At 36.3% G+C, this 18,905-nt stretch overlaps 3 protein-coding genes across 6 annotated transcripts; 2 read left to right on the top strand and 1 right to left on the bottom strand.

Annotated features, from left to right (window-relative positions):
• The first annotated feature begins 349 nt into the window (after positions 1-349).
• On the top strand, positions 350-4,826 carry LOC306863308 (uncharacterized protein). 3 transcript variants are annotated; one of them, XR_013783669.1, is made up of 5 exons: positions 350-505; positions 1,130-1,811; positions 2,656-2,717; positions 3,695-4,175; positions 4,401-4,597. XR_013783669.1 is itself a non-coding variant. In XM_079406557.1 (4 exons), exons 1-3 carry the CDS (start codon positions 441-443, stop codon positions 2,701-2,703), a joined length of 795 nt encoding a protein of 264 aa, XP_079262683.1. In that variant the 5' UTR covers positions 350-440; the 3' UTR covers positions 2,704-2,717; positions 3,695-4,822. The 3 variants fall into 3 exon arrangements, 2 of the variants coding, with proteins under 2 accessions (XP_079262683.1, XP_079262682.1); XM_079406557.1 differs by having other exon boundaries at positions 3,695-4,822; XM_079406556.1 differs by having other exon boundaries at positions 2,656-4,826.
• Positions 2,905-9,542, bottom strand: LOC306863307 (tRNA pseudouridine(38/39) synthase-like). Its single transcript, XM_079406555.1, has 7 exons — positions 9,431-9,542; positions 8,675-9,096; positions 7,443-7,714; positions 7,020-7,203; positions 4,363-4,472; positions 4,013-4,191; positions 2,905-3,891 (listed from the first exon to the last, which is right to left on the bottom strand). The coding sequence occupies exons 1-7, from the start codon at positions 9,447-9,449 to the stop codon at positions 3,623-3,625; spliced, it is 1,455 nt and encodes a 484-aa protein (XP_079262681.1). The 5' UTR covers positions 9,450-9,542; the 3' UTR covers positions 2,905-3,622.
• A 535-nt stretch (positions 9,543-10,077) lies between these two features.
• LOC306863306 (alpha-N-acetylglucosaminidase-like) lies at positions 10,078-18,813 on the top strand. Of its 2 annotated transcripts, XR_013783668.1 has the most exons (8): positions 10,078-10,575; positions 12,327-12,474; positions 12,575-12,721; positions 13,405-13,490; positions 13,736-13,992; positions 14,218-14,945; positions 15,840-16,012; positions 16,099-18,527. XR_013783668.1 is itself a non-coding variant. In XM_079406554.1 (7 exons), exons 1-7 carry the CDS (start codon positions 10,163-10,165, stop codon positions 17,623-17,625), a joined length of 2,259 nt encoding a protein of 752 aa, XP_079262680.1. In that variant the 5' UTR covers positions 10,078-10,162; the 3' UTR covers positions 17,626-18,813. The 2 variants fall into 2 exon arrangements, 1 of the variants encoding a protein (XP_079262680.1); XM_079406554.1 differs by lacking the exon at positions 15,840-16,012 and having other exon boundaries at positions 17,146-18,813.
• Positions 18,814-18,905: the final 92 nt, after the last annotated feature.

Raw genomic sequence — 18,905 nt, 5'->3', positions numbered from 1 at the left:
AAAAGTTATGTTTAACTTCTCAATTAATTTTAAGCGGTTTGATTTTTGCTGGTTTTATATGGGTGAATCTCACAATACCTGTCAAGAAGTGTCAAAAATAACATAAAACATCAATATATACAGCAAGAAAAAGTACTAATATCTGTTATTTGGACCCCTTATAAGGACCCTTATATGGAGAATGTCTTAATTACTGATAATTATTATTATATATATTATATTATTGTTATTATAAGTCGCTTTGGATAAAAGCGTCTGCTAAATGACTAAATAAATAAATAAAAATAAATAAGCGGATGGATGTGTATGTCGTGTCATACTAACGCTAGGTGGCAGTAATGCGCTGTTTGCGCTCCGCGCCGCTAAACCAAAGACAGAAGTTGTTGTTGTTGTTAGGTTTTGACTTGATATTTAATCACTGATCTATCAGTGTATTTAACATGTCGTGTGCAGCTGTGAATTGTACAAATCGTCATTCATCAGGATCTAGTACAAGTTTTCATCGGTCGGTTGGTTATTGAATTTATTTAGTCTTAATTAATCGTCCAGCCCATAGACTGTAAAAAAGAGCCACGTTATTAAAACTGTATTTATGTATTTAACGCCATCGCGTGCAGTTGATGTGCATATATTAATAATTCTTTCCTCCGGTTTCATAAACAAGGTTTAGGCCTAATCCCAGACTAAAATGTAATTCTGAGCTGTTTCAACTTGCACTAAGTGATCTTAAAATATCTCAAGATGCACACCAGTATTGTTTTTTTCTAAGGCATGATTATAAAAACTACTTAAATGTCCCGATTGAACTATTATATAATCCTGGTTTAACCTAAACCCTGTCTGTGAAACCAGGCCTTTGTCTTTTAATGAATAATAGAAAACGTTTTGTGTGTTGATAATAATTTTTTGAATATTTTAGTAGTGTACAGAATAGAAACCTAATTCAATAGGTGATTTATACACTTTGGATGTTAAAATAATCAACCAAAATGAATCCCACTCTTTATTAATATCGATATGTTTTAGCCTATGGCTTTTTAACTTGTATGTGACCTGCTTCTACTGAACCAAGACTATATATGAACTTGACTCTTTCTATAATCCATCTACTCATTCATTTCCCTCACAGTTTCCCATTAGGTGATAAAGATCGGCTGCAGCGGTGGCTGGTGAACATCAGACGTGACCATTTCAAGCCATCTCCTTCTTCTCGCATATGTTCCCACCACTTTGAAGACAGCTGCTTCTTCACAAACAATAAAGGACAAGTGTGCCTTGCTAAAACGGCCGTCCCTACAATATTTTTCATCCCTGGCCCCTTTCAGAAGCAGCTACGGCGCACCCAAGTAAGGCAGAGGAACGTGGAAAGTCATGAATTTCATACGTACTGTCTCAAAGGGGATGACAGGAGACAGTATGTGGAGGAGGAAGTTGTTTTGGAGGATTTTGTGAAAGAGGAAGATCCAGACATGACTGAAACTTTTGGGACCCCAGTGATTTACCCCACTGAGATATGTGTCATTGCAGTTAGACATGATCACTGCTACCGCTCTTGGTCTTGTAGTTCCATGGAGGACAGCAACTCAACGACAGACATGCAGGAGACCGAATCACCAGAGATGTTGAAGCACAATTTGAACTTAGTCCTGAGAAAGATTAAGGCTTGCAGAAAAAAGATGAAACTGAAGAATGCTACGATTAGGAGGTTAAAAAGAAAATTGATTTCACTGTCTTCCATCATTTCAGAGCTGAAAGCGAAAGATCTCAAAGAGACAAAAAAAAACACACGTTACCCTCGGGCAAAACAAGTTGTAAGTATAAATAGTTGTAAATAATTTAAATGATCAAGGATTTGGACTAGCATCAGTTAAACTGATTTTGTTACAAATCAGAACATTTTTCATAAATAATTCAACATATTCTGTGTCTAAACGTGTGATTAGTAAAGCAAGAACATGGATTTAAGATCTGTAAGTCTGTCAATTTAATCAACACCCTATAAACATGGCAAAGCAAGTTGCTAATTATATACAGTATATATAATTTTTTTATACCGTTTAATATTTCATGCAAAACTGAATATTTTTTTCATCATTTACTCACCCTCATATCGTTCCAAACCTGCATTACTTTCTTTCTTCGGTGAAACACACACACACACACACACAAAATATATTTTGATTAATATCTATTAACAAAGAATAATAATGTCAAGCTTCAAAAAGGTCACAAAATTACCATAAAAGTCCTCATTACACATGCACTATATTCCAGTGTTATTTTAGTATCATCGAGAATATTATTTGTTTTCCATATTTTTAATTTTAGCTAGTTTTAGTAATTTTTTTATGTCTGTGTTTTATGTCAGTTTAGTAAATAAAGTTAATCTAAAATATATATATATATATATAAATAATATGATTACAGAAATATTGTCTTCTATATATTTTGAAAACATTTTATTTCAGTGTTTTAGTCGTTTTAACTATAATAACCCTGCTATATTCTAAGTCTTATAGCTTTTGACCAAGCATTTGTACATTTGGGTGTGAACTATTCCTTTAATTTGCAAGTTGAAAATGTTTTATCGGAGGAAATACAAGTACATTTAAATATTGTCTTGGAAAATTAATGTCACCCTTCATGTCTCCACAGCTGAAAGCATCTAAAGTTCTAAACCATGGGAAGAGCCAAGGGCTGTAAAATAAATACTCCTGGTAAGAGCCGCGGTCTCAAGACCACTGTATGCCTTGGATGTGGAGGTGGTTTTGTTCTGCCAGCATTCTTCCTATCATTTCCACTGGTCTGTAACGGACACATTTTAGGAAATGAATTTGTGCTCTGTAATAAGTCGATTTGGTCAGGAGGATGTAGAGATCTCAGATGCAGAGATATTAGAAGAATACATAAAGAATAGCACTTTATTTCCCCTTTTTGGTTTTGGAAATGCAAGAAACCCTGAAAGAACCAGCATAGATGTCAGACTGGATGGTTTTTCGCGTTTTCTCAGGGATGTTGAATTGTTACATGATTCATTTGTACATTGTGGGCTGCCTACATTCTACTTGCACTTTTTTATATTGTACAATTAGTACATTTTTTTAAAATATCTGACATCTTGGTTCCTCTCATCTCTGCTCCGCTTTGGTCTTTCTTAACTGATATCACTACAGAATTACTACAGTACAAATATTAGCATTGAAACAAGCTGCCAGTTGCAGATATGCTGAACATTTCAATAAAGCCAAGTTGGATATCAGACATGAACATAATGAAGGTTAAATTATGTAAAATATTTTAGATTAATTTAAATGATCCTGACACAGATTTCAATTTGGCATCAGTTCATTGTGCTTTAGTTGACAATATGAAAGTACATCATTATTTCCAAAGCAGGACATTTTAACATATTCTGGGTCCAGATGTGGCATTAATAATGCAACCACATGGATTTAATATCTGTAGGTCAGTAATTTAATCTACAATATAGACACACAAAACAGAAAAGTAGTAATTGTGCTGCTAAGAGAACAGAGTTAAAAACAAATGGTTCTGCCTTTATATTATTTTGCACACTCATTAAAAGTCAAAGCAGAAAACAAAGTGGTTCATAACTGTATGTTTACAGGTTTTGTAATGAGCAATCCTGAGTTTTTGCTCCATGGTTTTTCTCCTGGATTTGGTATGTTTTCAGATGGGAATGTTTTGATCTTTTCCCCCTGAAAACGGTCGTCTCCTCCCCGTACTCTCCTTCTTCTTGCTCCAGTCTTCCTCTCTTCACGAAGTGCTGGATCCTGGACTCCAAACTCTCACAGCGCGGCCGGTCCAGAAGAGGCTGGTACTTCCTCTGCCTGGAGCCCTCCATGAGCCAGCACTGTAGAGATGTCATCTCTAAGAAAACAATGGTTTTTACATGCTACGTTTTAGATAAACATCAGGCAGTAGGTCTGTAGTTCATTCCGGACATATAAGTAAATTGTTTTTGAGTCATAGTTTCAGTATGGACGCACACCTGTGGTTGTTTTCTGAAAGCCTTGGATCATGCCGAGCAGAACTTGGGTTTTCACTGCGTTCTGAACCCAGTGCTGGTGCAGAGAGTTCATGACGTGGTTCTCCTCCTCCGTTTCATTCCTCCAATTCACACCCTCGAAGTGGCAGTCATACAACACCAAAGGGTAATCCACCGCCATACTATAAAACACAGACAGCTATAATCAAGTCACTACTTTAGTCAGGAAAATTAAAGTTGCTATAGATCTGAAATTTTAGTACTGTGAAAGATCAAGTTCTTGCTGTTCTAAGCAATATGCAACATCGCATGGAATCCAGAATTAGCTATGGAAATACTGAAATACAACTCACCTGTACTGAGGTTTCCTTGGGTTTTTCTCCACATCCAGCAGCTGATCAATGATTTCTGGAGCTTCGAGTTTCTGTCCAATAAGCAGCAGCAAAGCCATCATGCAGCGAACCTGGAAAAGCAAAGTTATTGTTTATGTTCAGAATAGAATACTAGCTAATACTGCTAAACAATGCAAAGTGTACACTGTACTTTTTTTCAATGGATTTATAAATATAAACTTTTTTGCCCCAATGTTCTCCACTGTAAACAATATTTGAAAACGTATTTTAATCTATGGTTATGCCTACTTTCTGTTAAAAAAATAACAATTAGAATTAATTATGTTTAAGAGCTGAATGCTCGTCAGGTTTTAATATTTTATTAATTTACTTGACTTTTCCAGGCAGTGTTATTATGGTTAACTAAAACCATGAGAAAACGTTTTTCTTAAATGAAAATTAAATATTTTTTTAAAATTCTAGTTTAAATTCTCTCTTCTCATTTTCATTCCGTTTACTTAAAGGGATAGTTCACCCAAAAATAAAATTCTGTCATCATTTACTCACCCTCAAGTAGTTCCAAACGTGTATGAATTTCTTTGTTCTGCCGAACACAAAAGAAGATAGTTTGAAGAAAGTTTGTAACCAGGCTGTTTTGGGGCACCATTGACTTCCGTAGTATTTTTTTCCCTGACTCTGCATAGACAGCAATAGAACTGACACCTTCAAGGCCCAAAAACATCGTAAGGACATCTTTAAAATAGTCCATGCGACATCAGTGGTTCAACCATAATTTTATGAAGTTACTTTTTGTGCGCAAGGAAAACAAAAATAAGTTATTCAACAATTATTCTCCTCCGCATCACCGTCTGCCGCCATTCACGAGAGTACCATGATGCATGTGTTTGGTGCTGCTGACGTAGAACCAGTGTTGGGGAGTAACTAGTTACATGAGTTACGTAATTTAATTACAAAATAAATGTAACTGTAATCTGTTACAGATACTGAGAAAAAATTGTCATTAAATTAGTTACTTATGAAAATGTTAACGATTACAAAGGGGGTTACAGCTGAATATTTTCACACACATACAGATATGATTGATTTCTTTCCCAAATTGCATTGACACCAATGTTTCAGGAGTTTAGGCCACATGCTTATTCGATAACTGTTTTATTTTCTGTTTGTGACCCTGGACCACAAAACCAGTCATCATCATCTGAAAGCTGAACAAGCTTTCCATTGATGCATGGTTTGTTAGGATAGGATAATATTTGGCCAAGATACAACTATTTTAAATCTGGAATCTGAGGGTGCACAAAAATGAAAATATTGAGAAAATCAACTTTAAACTTGATTTGAAAATGAAGTTCTTAGCAATGAATCTTTCTAATAAAAAATTAAGTTTTGATATATCTACGGTAGGAACTTTATCAAATACCTTCATGGAGCATGATCTTTAATTAATATCCTAATGATTTTTGGCATAAAAGAAAAATCGATCATTTTGACCCATACAATGTATTGGCTATTGCTACAAATATACCTGTGCAACTTAAGACAACTTAAGGTTTTGTGCTCCAGGGTCACATTTGGGTTCATGTATATGCTTTATTTTTTAAGACTGATTGTTTTTTCCAAGGTATTTTTAGATGCAAGTGTTTCCTGTCATAGCTATATTCAAAGATGTGATTTCACAAACAGTATCATAGCTGTTAAACTATTTCTTATGATTTTAAATCAGTATTTAACTTCAGAACAATCTCAAAGTAAAAAAGAGGGGCTAAAGTCTGATTTTGTGGTGGCTGTGCTTTAAAATTAATTTATTATAATCTTAATTCAAGTGATAAAGGATTTTGAAAGTCTGACAGTAATGAGTGTTAAAAAAAATATTCACTAGAAATTTAGAAAAGCAATCAAATGTAATCAGTTACATTAGTTTAATAAAGTAATTGAAATAGTCACACTACTTATTACATTTTAAATAGGGTAACTTGTAATCTGTAACCCGTTACATTTCCAAAGTAACCTTCCCAACACTGTTTACGTGCAGAGGAATGCATACGCATCCGTCGTGGTACTCTCCTGAATGGCGGCGGACAGTGACATGGAGAAGAATTGTTAAATAAATTCATTATTTTTGTTTTCTTTGCACACAAAAAGTATTCTCGTAGCGTCATAAAATTACAGTTGAACCACTGATGTCACATGGACTATTTTAACAATGTCCTTACTACCATTCTGGGCCTTGAACGTGTCAGTTGCATTGCTGTCTATGCAGGCTCAGAAAGCTTTTGGATTTTATTAAAAATATCTTAATTTGTGTTCCGAAGATGAAAGAAGGTCTTACAGGTTTGGAATGACATGAGGGTGAGTTATTATTATTTTTGGGTGAACTATCCCTTTAATTACTGTTTACAGTTTAAATATTTAAACACTTTTTCCAGGTCTAGAACCCAAGACTGTGGAAATTTCTGGTTCTTCAAAGACAACAAAAAATTAAAATAAGAAATATCTTGATTTTTTTGTTGTTTTAGCTCATTTTAAAGCTTGTTTTGTCTAATTCATTCATTAAAGTATTGAAAAGTCCTTGAAATTCTTGAAAGTATTCTAAGACCGCCTGGTTGAGAACCACAGCTTTAGATCTAAAGGACTCCAGTTTGAGATGAGCTCCTCACCTGGTGATAGAGGAAAGCAAGACCTTTGACCTGGAAGACATAGAGTTGGTGTGGGTCATTAGGGCAGGTGGGGTTAAGTTGGGCTGGCTGGATGGTGGCAGACAAGATGGTCCTTTGAAACTGCAAGACTCCATTACCTACATCCATCTTACAGATGTTCCTGAAGTCATGTGTTCCTTCATACCTGCGTCACCAGAGGAACATAATTATCCACTCAACTTCTAAAATAAAAAAAACTGTTGGTACAAGCACCATAAAACAATGTGACTGGCTAGAACAACCCAGAATAAAGACATGGAGGATTTTGTTTTTCAATTCAGAGGCAATTTGACCTTTTATAATTAAATGTTCAAATACTTTTTGATTGACTGTACATAATATTCTTTAAGCAGACAGTGTGTGTTAATGATGTGATCTACTGACCGTCTAGCAGCCTCTGCCATGAGATCCACATCCAAATCTCCACGAGGGAAGTAGTATCTGTATGTTCTGGACTGGCAGTCGAAGCGTGCGCTGAAGCCGGTTTCTACAGGAGCCCACTGCAGGATCCTAATGTCCTGTGGCAGGACTCTATTTAATATCTTGACGTAAGGTAATTCTTCTGCAGACGCCTTGCCTTTGACCTCCACTCCAGCTGGGACAGACACACCTAAACCTCCTCCAAACTGAGTTGAGCGCAGATCAATGGATATGACCTGGAGAAGAGAGTAAATATCAGGAATCCATAACTTTAAGAAATATAAAAATAAATGTGGCTATTCAGATTAAATGTAATTGCATTAATTATAATAATAATAATAATAATAATTAGTAGTAGTAGTAGTAGTACAATACTTTTAGTTGTAATATATATATATATATATATATATATATATATATATATATAATGATTTATTATTGTGTCAAAATTAAATTAAAAACATTTTTATAGTAAAAAAGTTATCAAACACTGACAAAAATCTAGAATTGGATTAATATAACCTGAAGCAAAAAGTGAATATCAGGAATCACTGGCTTTATTCACATCACAAAAAGTTTTTTAGTCAAATTTATTTTCATAAATAAAATATTATTAATAAATAATCATTAGATAATAACAGTATAAAACGTATAACATGAATTGTGAATACTTTAATAATAATAATTATTATTACTACAACTAAAATATTAACAATTCATGCTGTGCATTTAGTTGTTATAATCTAAAGATTATTTATAATGTCAAAATTTTAAATAATTTAATCAGTTATCAGACAATTTACAGAAATATAAATTAGTTGGATATAACATGGAGAAAAAAGTGAATACAGGAATCCATGACTTTACAAAATATGAAAACAAATGTACGATTATCCAGATCATAAAAAGCATAAACGAATTGGCATAAATAATTATTATTAATTACTAAATGTTATTCTTATTTTTATTGTTGTTACTAAAATATTCATAATTCAATTTTAGTTGTTAAACTATTATTATTGTCTCAAAATTAAGTCATTAAAAACTGATTCTAAATATTAGTCAACAGACGCAAAAAAATTATTTATACTGTATCAGCTGTAATAAAGATTATTGGTTAATTGGTGGAACCCTGGAAAATATGAAAACATGATCAATAACATAAAACAAAATTTATTAAATGCAGATTCCAGTACCTGGGAGAAAGCACTGACTCCTTTATCTGTGCGGCCGCAGCGATGATAGTTGGAGGTCTGTCTGTCCTGGATCAGTTTAGTCTTCAGCAGGGCCTCAAAAAGCCTGGCTTCAACAGTGTTGTCTGTGTTTTCCTGGACAGCGAAGCCCTGATATTGCCAGCCGAGATACGCCAGCCGCAGTGCCACATGCCTGCGAGGATGGACAGAGAAGTCAAAGGGCCTCTCTGCTCCTCGTTTCTTCTGTTTGGGTCTGTTCTCCTCACCTTCCTGGTGTTTTAAGCTCTCTGTCTGGAGACTGCCTGATGTTTCAGTCCTCTCCTCTCTCCCAGCTCCATCTCTCTCTCCTTTCAGCTGAGCTTTCAGTCTCTCCACCTCCTCTTCCAAAGCCTTCACACGAGCCAGCAGAACTTCTTCTGACATGGCTACAACAACAAACACAGATCCGTGAAACAAATAACAGAGAGGTCCATATAACAGCTTCGCATTATCACCTATCCATGTGTGCATGTACTGTATATCAATGCAGTTTTTGTTCACGTTAACAATAAACAAATATTTAAGCAATAATTCACAGTGAGCCTCACATATATTCAGTGAATAATGAATTTTTTATTAAGGGACATGTATGTAAGTTAGTTCTCAAACAGATGCTCCTGTAGAGTGTGGAGGTGTTTATTGTGCAAATCTCCACGTGTTTGCTTCCTATAAACATTCTTATGAAAAAACACAAACATATTTCCATGTAACTATACTCACATCCTTCCCGAAGCGTCATTAAAATAGCGAAATTATCAATTCTGAACAGTAACTTTTAATCGGAGCACGATGCATTGGCTTCCGTAAAGCCACCCGTCAAAATAAAAGTCCTTGCATATTAACACTGATTTATTCCACTGAATGTAATATGGTTTTTTATTGTTATATCTTCCTCAATAAAAAATGCATAAATGGTAATGCGTAAAATTAAATTAAATGATTGTCATTTTACTGTTGTTGAGTTCTCCGTTTATTTAATAACAATTAACAATAATAGTATTTTATCATTAAGATTTGATTTATTTTCACGACACCGGCTCAACATCGTCATGTCTATCAGCCATCGGCCCCGACCCTATTATACAACCCACTTGAACTGGAAAGTGAAATTATAACAGTCCTCTCTTTGATGACAGCTTTCTATTTCCTCATAATTTTCTTCCTGGAAAACAGTACATTTAATGTTTATGCTGAAAAACAGCTTTTTTATGTCATTATAAGGATCCCACATCCAATAGAATAGGATCATGTGATGAATACAACCGAGTTTCCCCCTTTTCTTTCAATCTTGAGTTCTTATTGGCTAAGGCTCCTCAGAGGCCCTTCACACAGTCTCGTGATTGGTCGCCTGCTTTTCCATTGACACACATTGCTTCCTGCTCACGCGAAGGAAAGTTGAAATTTGAACTCTACATCTGCAGCACCGATGCCGCTGACGTCACAGAAGTTAAAATGATACAATGTATCCGCAGCGCGCTGCTCGCGCTTTTATTTGTTACATTGTTGCAGTCGGTCTGCAGCGACTTTCAGACTCTCGCGCATCTGAGAACGAAAGCCAGCGACAAAAGCCAGTCCAGAGCTGTGGTGGATCTGCTCCGGAGACTGCTGGGAAACAGAGCTCGGGATTTCATCGTGTCTGTCAACAGGACTCTGTCTAATGACACTTTAGACGTGTGTGAGCTGCGATCCGCGAAGAACAACAAGATCCTGGCGGTGGGCAGCACGGGGGTCGCGGTGGCTACTGGTATATACAACTATCTCAAATACTTCTGCAACTGTCACGTGTCCTGGTCTGGAGATCAGTTAAATATCCCCCGACCTCTGCCTCCTCTCACCGGCGTCCTGCGCATCAACACCCCGCACAGGTCAATTTAATTCAACAAAACACCTTTTATTCATTAATATTGTTTGACATTTTCAATAAATCACAAGTAAAACTTACAGATTTATAATTCTTGAAAGCTTCATATAAACATCTTAGAGTTTCAAAACATAAAAATGATTTAGTTTTATGTATTTGTGATGTTTGTATTATTATTATTATTATTTATTTGTGACTAACACATAGGTAAATGAAACAAAGAGTGTCACAACTAAATGATGTCACAATAGAGGTGATTTCAGGTGAAAGGGACGCTCTCAGAACTTTGGATAACGTTCTGGCAAGGTTCTCTCAAAGTTATGAACAAATATTCTTCCAGTAACATTAATAGAACGTTTGTTCAGAGTTATCTGGTCTTTGATGTTCCAAAAATGTTAAAAACATTATCATTCATGGAGCGTTTCATTTTCTGAAATTCTTTAGTTGGGTGTTCATCTAATATTTCTAACTGGTTTCAGAAAGATTAAAGAACATTCTGACATACATTGTAATAATTTTTGCAAAATTATCAAAAGGAATGTTCCCTTCATGTTTGCATAACAAAAAAAAGTTAAAAAATAAATAAAAATAAAACAACCTGAATGTTTTAAATGTTCAGTTAATGTTTAAAAAATGTGTTCAGAAGTTAATGGGAACATTAGCAAAACATTCTGATAAAGATATTTTTTGTCAGCAGGGATTATTGTGGTGTGATTGTATAGTGACGCTCCAGTTTTATCATAAATTAACTTTTAAAGAACCTCTGGAGAATGTTTCAAACCAAAAGGTTCCAATGATGTAGTCTTAGCTTTTTTTTTTGTCACATTTATTATATGCATTCATTTATTTTCATAGGTTTTGCACATTTCTTACTCCTAGGGTCTGAAACTCAAACTCCTGAATCTCCTCTTTTTTTGCTACTTTCCATACTTGGACTAAAATAAAAATTGATATAATAGTGATATATGCCAATTTAGATATTATCATATCGATTAACATATTCCTCTTTATTCCTCTCAGTTTTGTCATATACATATTTTCTTTTTCCTTTCTTTTTTATACATTTTGTGTAAAATGTTTTCATTTGAAATATTTTGTACAACATATTCATTTAATTTGAGAAATAATCAGGTATTGAAAAATCCATAATATTCCATAAAATAATTACAAAAGGGCTGACATTTAATGTCTATATCAAAGTCTTTTCTCAGTGTACAGCTAGACTATTTAATGTATTTTGTTCAGTTTTGAGCAACTATAATCATCATTTTATCCTGACTAATGCACACTTTAATAGCCGTCTAGATAAGCTTGCCTGTGTCTTTTGCTTGTTCATGTGATAATTTGTTTCTGTCATTCTGTGAGCAGTTGTTTTTGTTTCTTCTACTGCACATGTTCTTGTGTAGCTCCAATCATGTCTGTGTGATTTGTAAGACAATATAAAAAGGCAGCATTGTTGAAACGTCACACCATTTTGTAGTAGCCGGACTTTTCTTTGTTGTCTGGTTGTGTGTTTGTCTTGTTAGTTCTGCATGAGCTGGCCTGTACTATGTCACTCTCTGGGATGCCGGCGGACAGTGAATTCCACACAATGTGAACATGACGTTATGAATGAGGTCATGTTCATTACAGCTCCAATAACAGATAATAGTATTTATTAAGTGCCAGATACGTCACAAGTTGGAGATGTGGCGGTTAATGTGTGGAGGACCTACTGCAGCAAATGAATTTCATTTAGTGTTTGTGTAACTGTAGGTTCAGGTACTATCAGAACGTGTGTACCCAGAGTTACTCCTCCGTGTGGTGGGATTGGCCCAGATGGCAAAGGGAGATTGATTGGATGGCACTGAATGGCATAAATCTTCCTCTGGCGTTCACCGGACAGGAGGTGCTATGGCAGGAGGTAAGAGGATTTCTTTAAAAAATGTCTGATCACTTGTGAACTTTCTGTCTTATAAATTAATATTTTCAATATTCAATATTTTCTCCCTGATGTACCGTAGGTTTATCTGTCTCTCGGTATGAACCAGACTGAGCTGGATCGCTTCTTCACAGGTCCAGCTTTCCTAGCATGGAACCGCATGGGAAACCTGTTTCAGTGGGGAGGACCACTTCCTCAGTCTTGGCATGTCAAACAGCTCTACCTGCAGGTACTGAACAGTCTTTCGATAAGATAAAATTCCTTTTTTTTTTCTAAGTGGTCCGAGTTGGGATTTATTTCCATTTTATTTATTACATATTTTTTATTATTTTATTTTTAGGAACAATCTTGAACATACATCAAATAAATTTGTTCTAGCGTATATAACAAACAAAATACAAAAGTAATATATAAAGAAAAAAGTGAATTGTTAATAATAACAATAGTAACTTTTTTATCATATTACTGAGTGTATATCTAAAAATGGGTCATAACTGGACTATTATTAAAACTTCCTAGCCCAAAGTAATCATAGAAGATTTTCACCTGGCAAGTGATAAAACCGGCAAAAAAAAAAAAAACAGTTTATGAGTCTTTAGACCGGAATCCAAAATATCTGAGCCATGTCTAGATATTTTTGTATGATTCAAGGTGCTAAAAACTGCTCAAAACAACTTAACAATTGCATAGTAACATATTCCAACCTCCCACAATACCCTAGCATTATGAAAGCAGAAATGCTATTACCAGAAAACATAAAAATCTCATGCATTAAAATTTTCTTATTAAACATTATTTGAATAATTGTGCCATTTAAGTGAAAGTGAAAGCAATTCCACTGATGATATCTGACTTCCAAAAGTCTGTTCACGCTGTTACATGTCTGTGATGTAAACCCCTTTAATCCTCCAGTTTAAAATCCTGGACCGCATGAGATCTTTTGGGATGATACCTGTATTGCCTGCTTTTTCAGGAATCATACCTGAAGGTATTGCCAGGTAATATTCCTCAAATGTGTCTTTCTTACATTTAACATAGCTGTAGATTTTAATCTTGAAATCATGAAAGTGGTGTTGGTTAACAAGTATATGGTATATTTTTATGGCTTTTAAATTTCCTTATTATTTAAGGTATTTAAATGGCCAGTTCAATAAAAATTAGCAAAGAAGACATCTATTTCCGTCTCTGTAGCAGATATTTGAGAGTGAAGACCGGAATAATCACATTTAGCAATTCCTTTTAGGTTGTTCCCCCAAGCAAATGTGACCAAGCTGAACCCCTGGAGCCATTTTAACTGCACCTACTCCTGCGCCTATGTGCTTGACCCCCGTGACCCGCTCTTCCAGCGAATAGGAGCGCTCTTTTTGACCCAGGTCATTAAGGAGTTCGGAACAGACCATATTTACAACACAGACACCTTTAACGAAATGTCCCCAGCCTCTTCGGACCCCGCTTACCTGGCGTCTATCAGCCGTGCCGTTTTCAGTACTATGACTTCAGGTAGCTATGCCATTGTTACCCCTTTAACTCATGTGATATTGTCCTAGATGTTGAAGTTGCTCATGTTTCTTTGTGATTGCATTTGCTCTTCAACTGACCCGCTTATTTTCTGGGGCACAGTTGGGGTTTCCAACCCCATGATGGGATGAGGCATGGTGCCCTCACACCTGCTCACACAGATGCGTTGTGGTCTCTCATTCTCTCCTTTTACTCTCTCTCTGGCAGTGGACCCTCAAGCAATTTGGCTGATGCAAGGCTGGTTATTTATCAGTGACCCTTCGTTCTGGAAACCAGACCAGGTCAAGGCCCTGTTACACGGAGTCCCCCTGGGGCGCATGATTGTCCTGGATCTCTTTGCTGAATCCATGCCTGTCTACTCTTCCACAAACTCCTTCTACGGCCAGCCATTTATCTGGTGCATGCTGCACAACTTTGGAGGGAACAGTGGTCTGTTTGGAACGGTGGAGAGCATAAATTCCGGCCCCTTTGATGCCATCCGCTTTCCGAATTCAACCCTAGTGGGATTGGGTTTGACCCCGGAAGGCATCGAACAGAATCCAGTCATTTATGAACTTATGAGCGAACTGGCCTGGCGCAAAGAACCTGTTAACCTTTCCAAGTGGGTGTCGCTGTACGCATTGCGGCGCTATGGTAGTATGGATGCGAATCTGACGGCAGCCTGGCAGCTCTTGTTTCATAGTGTGTACAACTGCACTCTTCCGCAATACAAGAACCACAACCGGAGTCCGTTGGTACATCGGCCATCCCTGCACATGCAAACGGACATTTGGTATGAACCGGCTGACTTCTACAAGGCATGGAAGCTTCTGTTTGAAGCCGCGCCAGGGTTAGCAACTCTGGAAACCTTCCGGTATGATCTTGTGGACGTGACGCGTCAAGCGCTTCAGCTTCTTACAACTGAGTTCTATAAGGAAATACGGAATGCTTTCCAGGTAAACCCAAACTTAACGGTTATGTGTAATGTCAATGAACTAGTGAACCAGTACTAGTATTTTTTGTTGTTGTTTTTACTATTTTATGCTTTTGGCAGATGGGTTTTATCCGAAGCGACTTGCATTGCATTCAGGGTAGGGGTGGGCGATAAGACCAAAATATTATATCACAATATGAGTAGACTAATTTAGTTGCGTGGTAACGAACGATACATATTACAATATAGTAGGGCTGTGCAAATAATCGAATGCAATGATCATGCGCATCGAGTCAGTAATGTGTTTTCTTTGTTTCTGTTTGCTTTCACATTAGACCTAAATTACTGTGTTTACAAAGATAGCCTACTTGCAAATACAACCCTCACGGAATTGGTCTAGATTTGCTTGATTCTGTTGAACCCTGGATTTGTGTTCATCCTGTGTCACAAACATGCACACTGTGCATGATAGAAAACTGACTCAGCATTTTACCAATATATTGGTAATATTATTATTAATTTGGTTCTATTGATCGACGCTTGTGTCTATTTGTTTATTTATTTGGATCCCCATTAGCTTCCACAATGTGGTTGCTAGTCTTCCTGGGGCCCATACAAGTGCTGAAACGTGTATACAATTAAAATACACAAATATAACATACATAAATACAACATACATATAACATAACCATGTATTCATTTATCCACATACACATTCACACACATACAGCATTTGAAAATGTCAGTACCTATAACAGTCACAAATTAACTGGTGTAATACTATTAATTGTCATCTGTTTTAGAGTCTTCTTAAAATTACATATGTTGGATATATGCCTTATTCTTAAATCCAATTTATTCCAAGCAGATGACGATCTAACTAAAACTGTTCTTGTCATACAATTGGACCTTGCAGATGGAACCACTAACACACCTGAGCTCACCTGACGCGTAACATGCCCGTGACAATACCCACTAAAAACCAATTTATCTACAAAGGATTTTGGATTGTTTTTAAATAGAGCATTGTGCATATAACAGAGAAGGCTTATATTAAGTTTGTCCTCCACCTTTAGCCAGCCCAAACAGGTATGCATTTTATCCACATTGGAGCGAAAAGAGCAACCAAGGGCTACTCTTGCGGCTCTATTCTGAACGATTTGTAATTTTTTCAGATGTCCCTGTGCAGCACTGGACCAAATTACTGGGCAGTACCCCAGATGTGACAGAACTAAAGACTGGACAACTGTTTTCATAACTAAGGGTGGACAATACGCTGAACATCTCCGAGAAAAAGCAATGCCTTTGGCCATTTTAGACACAATGTAGTCAATCTGATCAGCCCAAGAGAGCTGACTATCCAGCTTCACACCCAAGAGTTTAGTCTGACTCACCTGCTCTACCAAAGATGTATCAATAATTAGATTTAAGTTACAAGGCTTGCCAAGCATACGTTTAGTACCAAAGACTATACATTTAGTTTTAGATATATTAAGAGTTAATTTATTAAGTTTCACCCAATTTGTAATGGCATTAAGTTCAATCTGCAAGGTGCAACTTATATCAGTTATTGTAGGTGATGCATAAAACATTGTAGCATCATCTGCATAAAGTACAACATCTGCTCTTGAAACAGCATGTGACAAGTCATTAACAAACACAGAAAACAACAATGGACCCAAACAGCTGCCCTGAGGAATACCACATGACAACTGTTTACAATCAGAAAAGCTCCCATTAAAAAATACCTGCTGACTTCTACCAGAGAGATAACTGCATATCAAGGACACAGACTGATGTGAAAACCCATAGCACTTAAGCTTAGACAGTGTGTGAGTCACATAAAGACTCTTTTAATTGCGAGCCATTTAATTGCGGATTTAAATGCACGATTACATTACATACTCACAGTTGTTTGTATCCAAGTTCAAGTAGTTCATAATACAAATCACACCACAGTCCAATTGCAACCAAACTCAGACCAGTTCCTATACAGCTAGTCTTGGATTTGGTACAGCGGTACATAGTATTACCAAATTTTCAGGCGAACTGTGCTCTGTTTCGAACTAAATTGCTGGTGTGAAAGCCCCCGCATTAGCAATATTTTTTAAATGATTGGATTTCGTCCATTAAAATTCCTCAAACATTGGTAAATGTGACTGCACCTTTATTGTTTACAAAATTACAGCTCTGAAATGTTCTTTTATTTGTATGATTCTCAGACTCAAAAGCTTCCCGACCTCCTAAGCGCTGGTGGCGTCCTCGTCTACGATCTCTTACCTGAACTGGACCGCCTCCTTTCCAGCAACGAACACTTCCTTTTGGGATTCTGGCTTGAGCAGGCTCAGTCTCAGGGTGTGGATGAGCACGAGGCACAGCTGTATGATATCAACGCACGAAATCAGATCACCCTTTGGGGACCCGATGGGGAAATCTTGGACTATGCCAGCAAGGAGTGGGGCGGTCTAGTGGAAGACTATTATTTACAGCGCTGGGGCTTGTTTGTGAATACACTAGTGGAGTGTCTGGACAGAGGAAGACCCTTCAAACAAGACGTCTTCAACCAGGCCGTGTTCCAGGTTGAGAAAGGGTTCGTCTACAACCAGAGGAAATATCCCTCCAAACCACTAGGGGACACACATGAGATTGCACGACGGATCTTCCTCAAATACTACCCATATGCCCTGAAAAGGCTAAAATGAAGGGAACTTGTTTGATCCATCTACCATGAAGGGTTTAATATGGTGGCCGACAATGGTCAAAAAACAGCTTGCATTTATTCTCACTTTTCTTTTAAAATAATGGCCAAACTATCACGAGAGACTACTTTTAGAAACGTGTAAATGTTTTATATATCAGATACTGAGGTTTACTGCACTACGAATGTGTTTTTGCAAAAAGCAAACAAATTATGTGCAAGTAAATAAATGCAAGTATGTGATCTAGCAAGCTCAATAAATGTAAGGACACTTTACATTCTCAGTAAGGGGGTGCGATAGCGGGCATTAGCAATGGCAGGAAAACACTTGTTGCTGAGAAAATGTGTTAATTCTATCGCCCCCTTGAGTATTGTTATTAATGATCTTGCAATGAGTTCTATCTACTTTGTTGTTTTTTTCAGGTTTCTGCTGATGTTCCAGGTTTTTATGTATGTCAGATATACTGTATATAATCTATTTTTCCACCCCTAAATTGTGTGAAATGGGTTAAAAATGTCTATAGATGCAGCACGAAGACATTGTTGTAACTTTGCTGTTTTGTAATATTACAAGAAACTGGGTCATTGCACCAGTCTAGACCTGCCAGACAATACACTGCTGCAGAAGTTGCAGAACATTGTTTTTGTGTTTTTGCATTCACAAACTGAATGCAAAAATATCTTTGAAATGATCCTGTGAATCATTGAAAGTTTATTATGGTACTAAGATTGAGTAGTTTAAATGTTTTTAGAGCTTATGGACTTTTAGTCAGATTTTCAGTCTACGGTTTCTTGTTAGTTATTTTAGTTCACCAGCACAGACAAGATGAGAGTCACTAAGACCTTGCAAAACAGAAGTTGCTGAAATTGAAAAATTATTTTTGTCAAATAAAAGCTGTACTTTTCAATCCTGTCTAGTATTCAGTCAAAGGCCTTCCCATTATATATTTACAGTATTTATGGAGCCTTCATCAAGATTTTAATGAATTTTGAATGAAAAGAGATGAATTGCATAAATAACTCATTCTGTTTCCTGCCCTGTTAAGTGATGGTGATGGTGTTTAATAATTATCCTCATTAGAACTTAATCTGAAAAGTGGGTTTATTTCAGGAATATCATTTGTATGCTGATAAAAGCATGCATGTCATTATATCTGGTACAGAAAAACTTACAATACAATATTATGCAGTTATGTTGCCTTATGTTTTTTAATTGTATAGACACAACATGAAGCACAAATGTAAAATGTGTAAAAATATGCTCTTCATATCAAAGATACTCAA

This window comes from Barbus barbus (assembly GCF_936440315.1).
Source record: "Barbus barbus genome assembly, chromosome: 44".
In the NCBI taxonomy this organism is placed as follows: Eukaryota; Metazoa; Chordata; class Actinopteri; order Cypriniformes; family Cyprinidae; genus Barbus; species Barbus barbus.
Note: the sequence above shows the minus strand (reverse complement) of the source record. Positions and strands in the feature narration are given on the sequence as shown.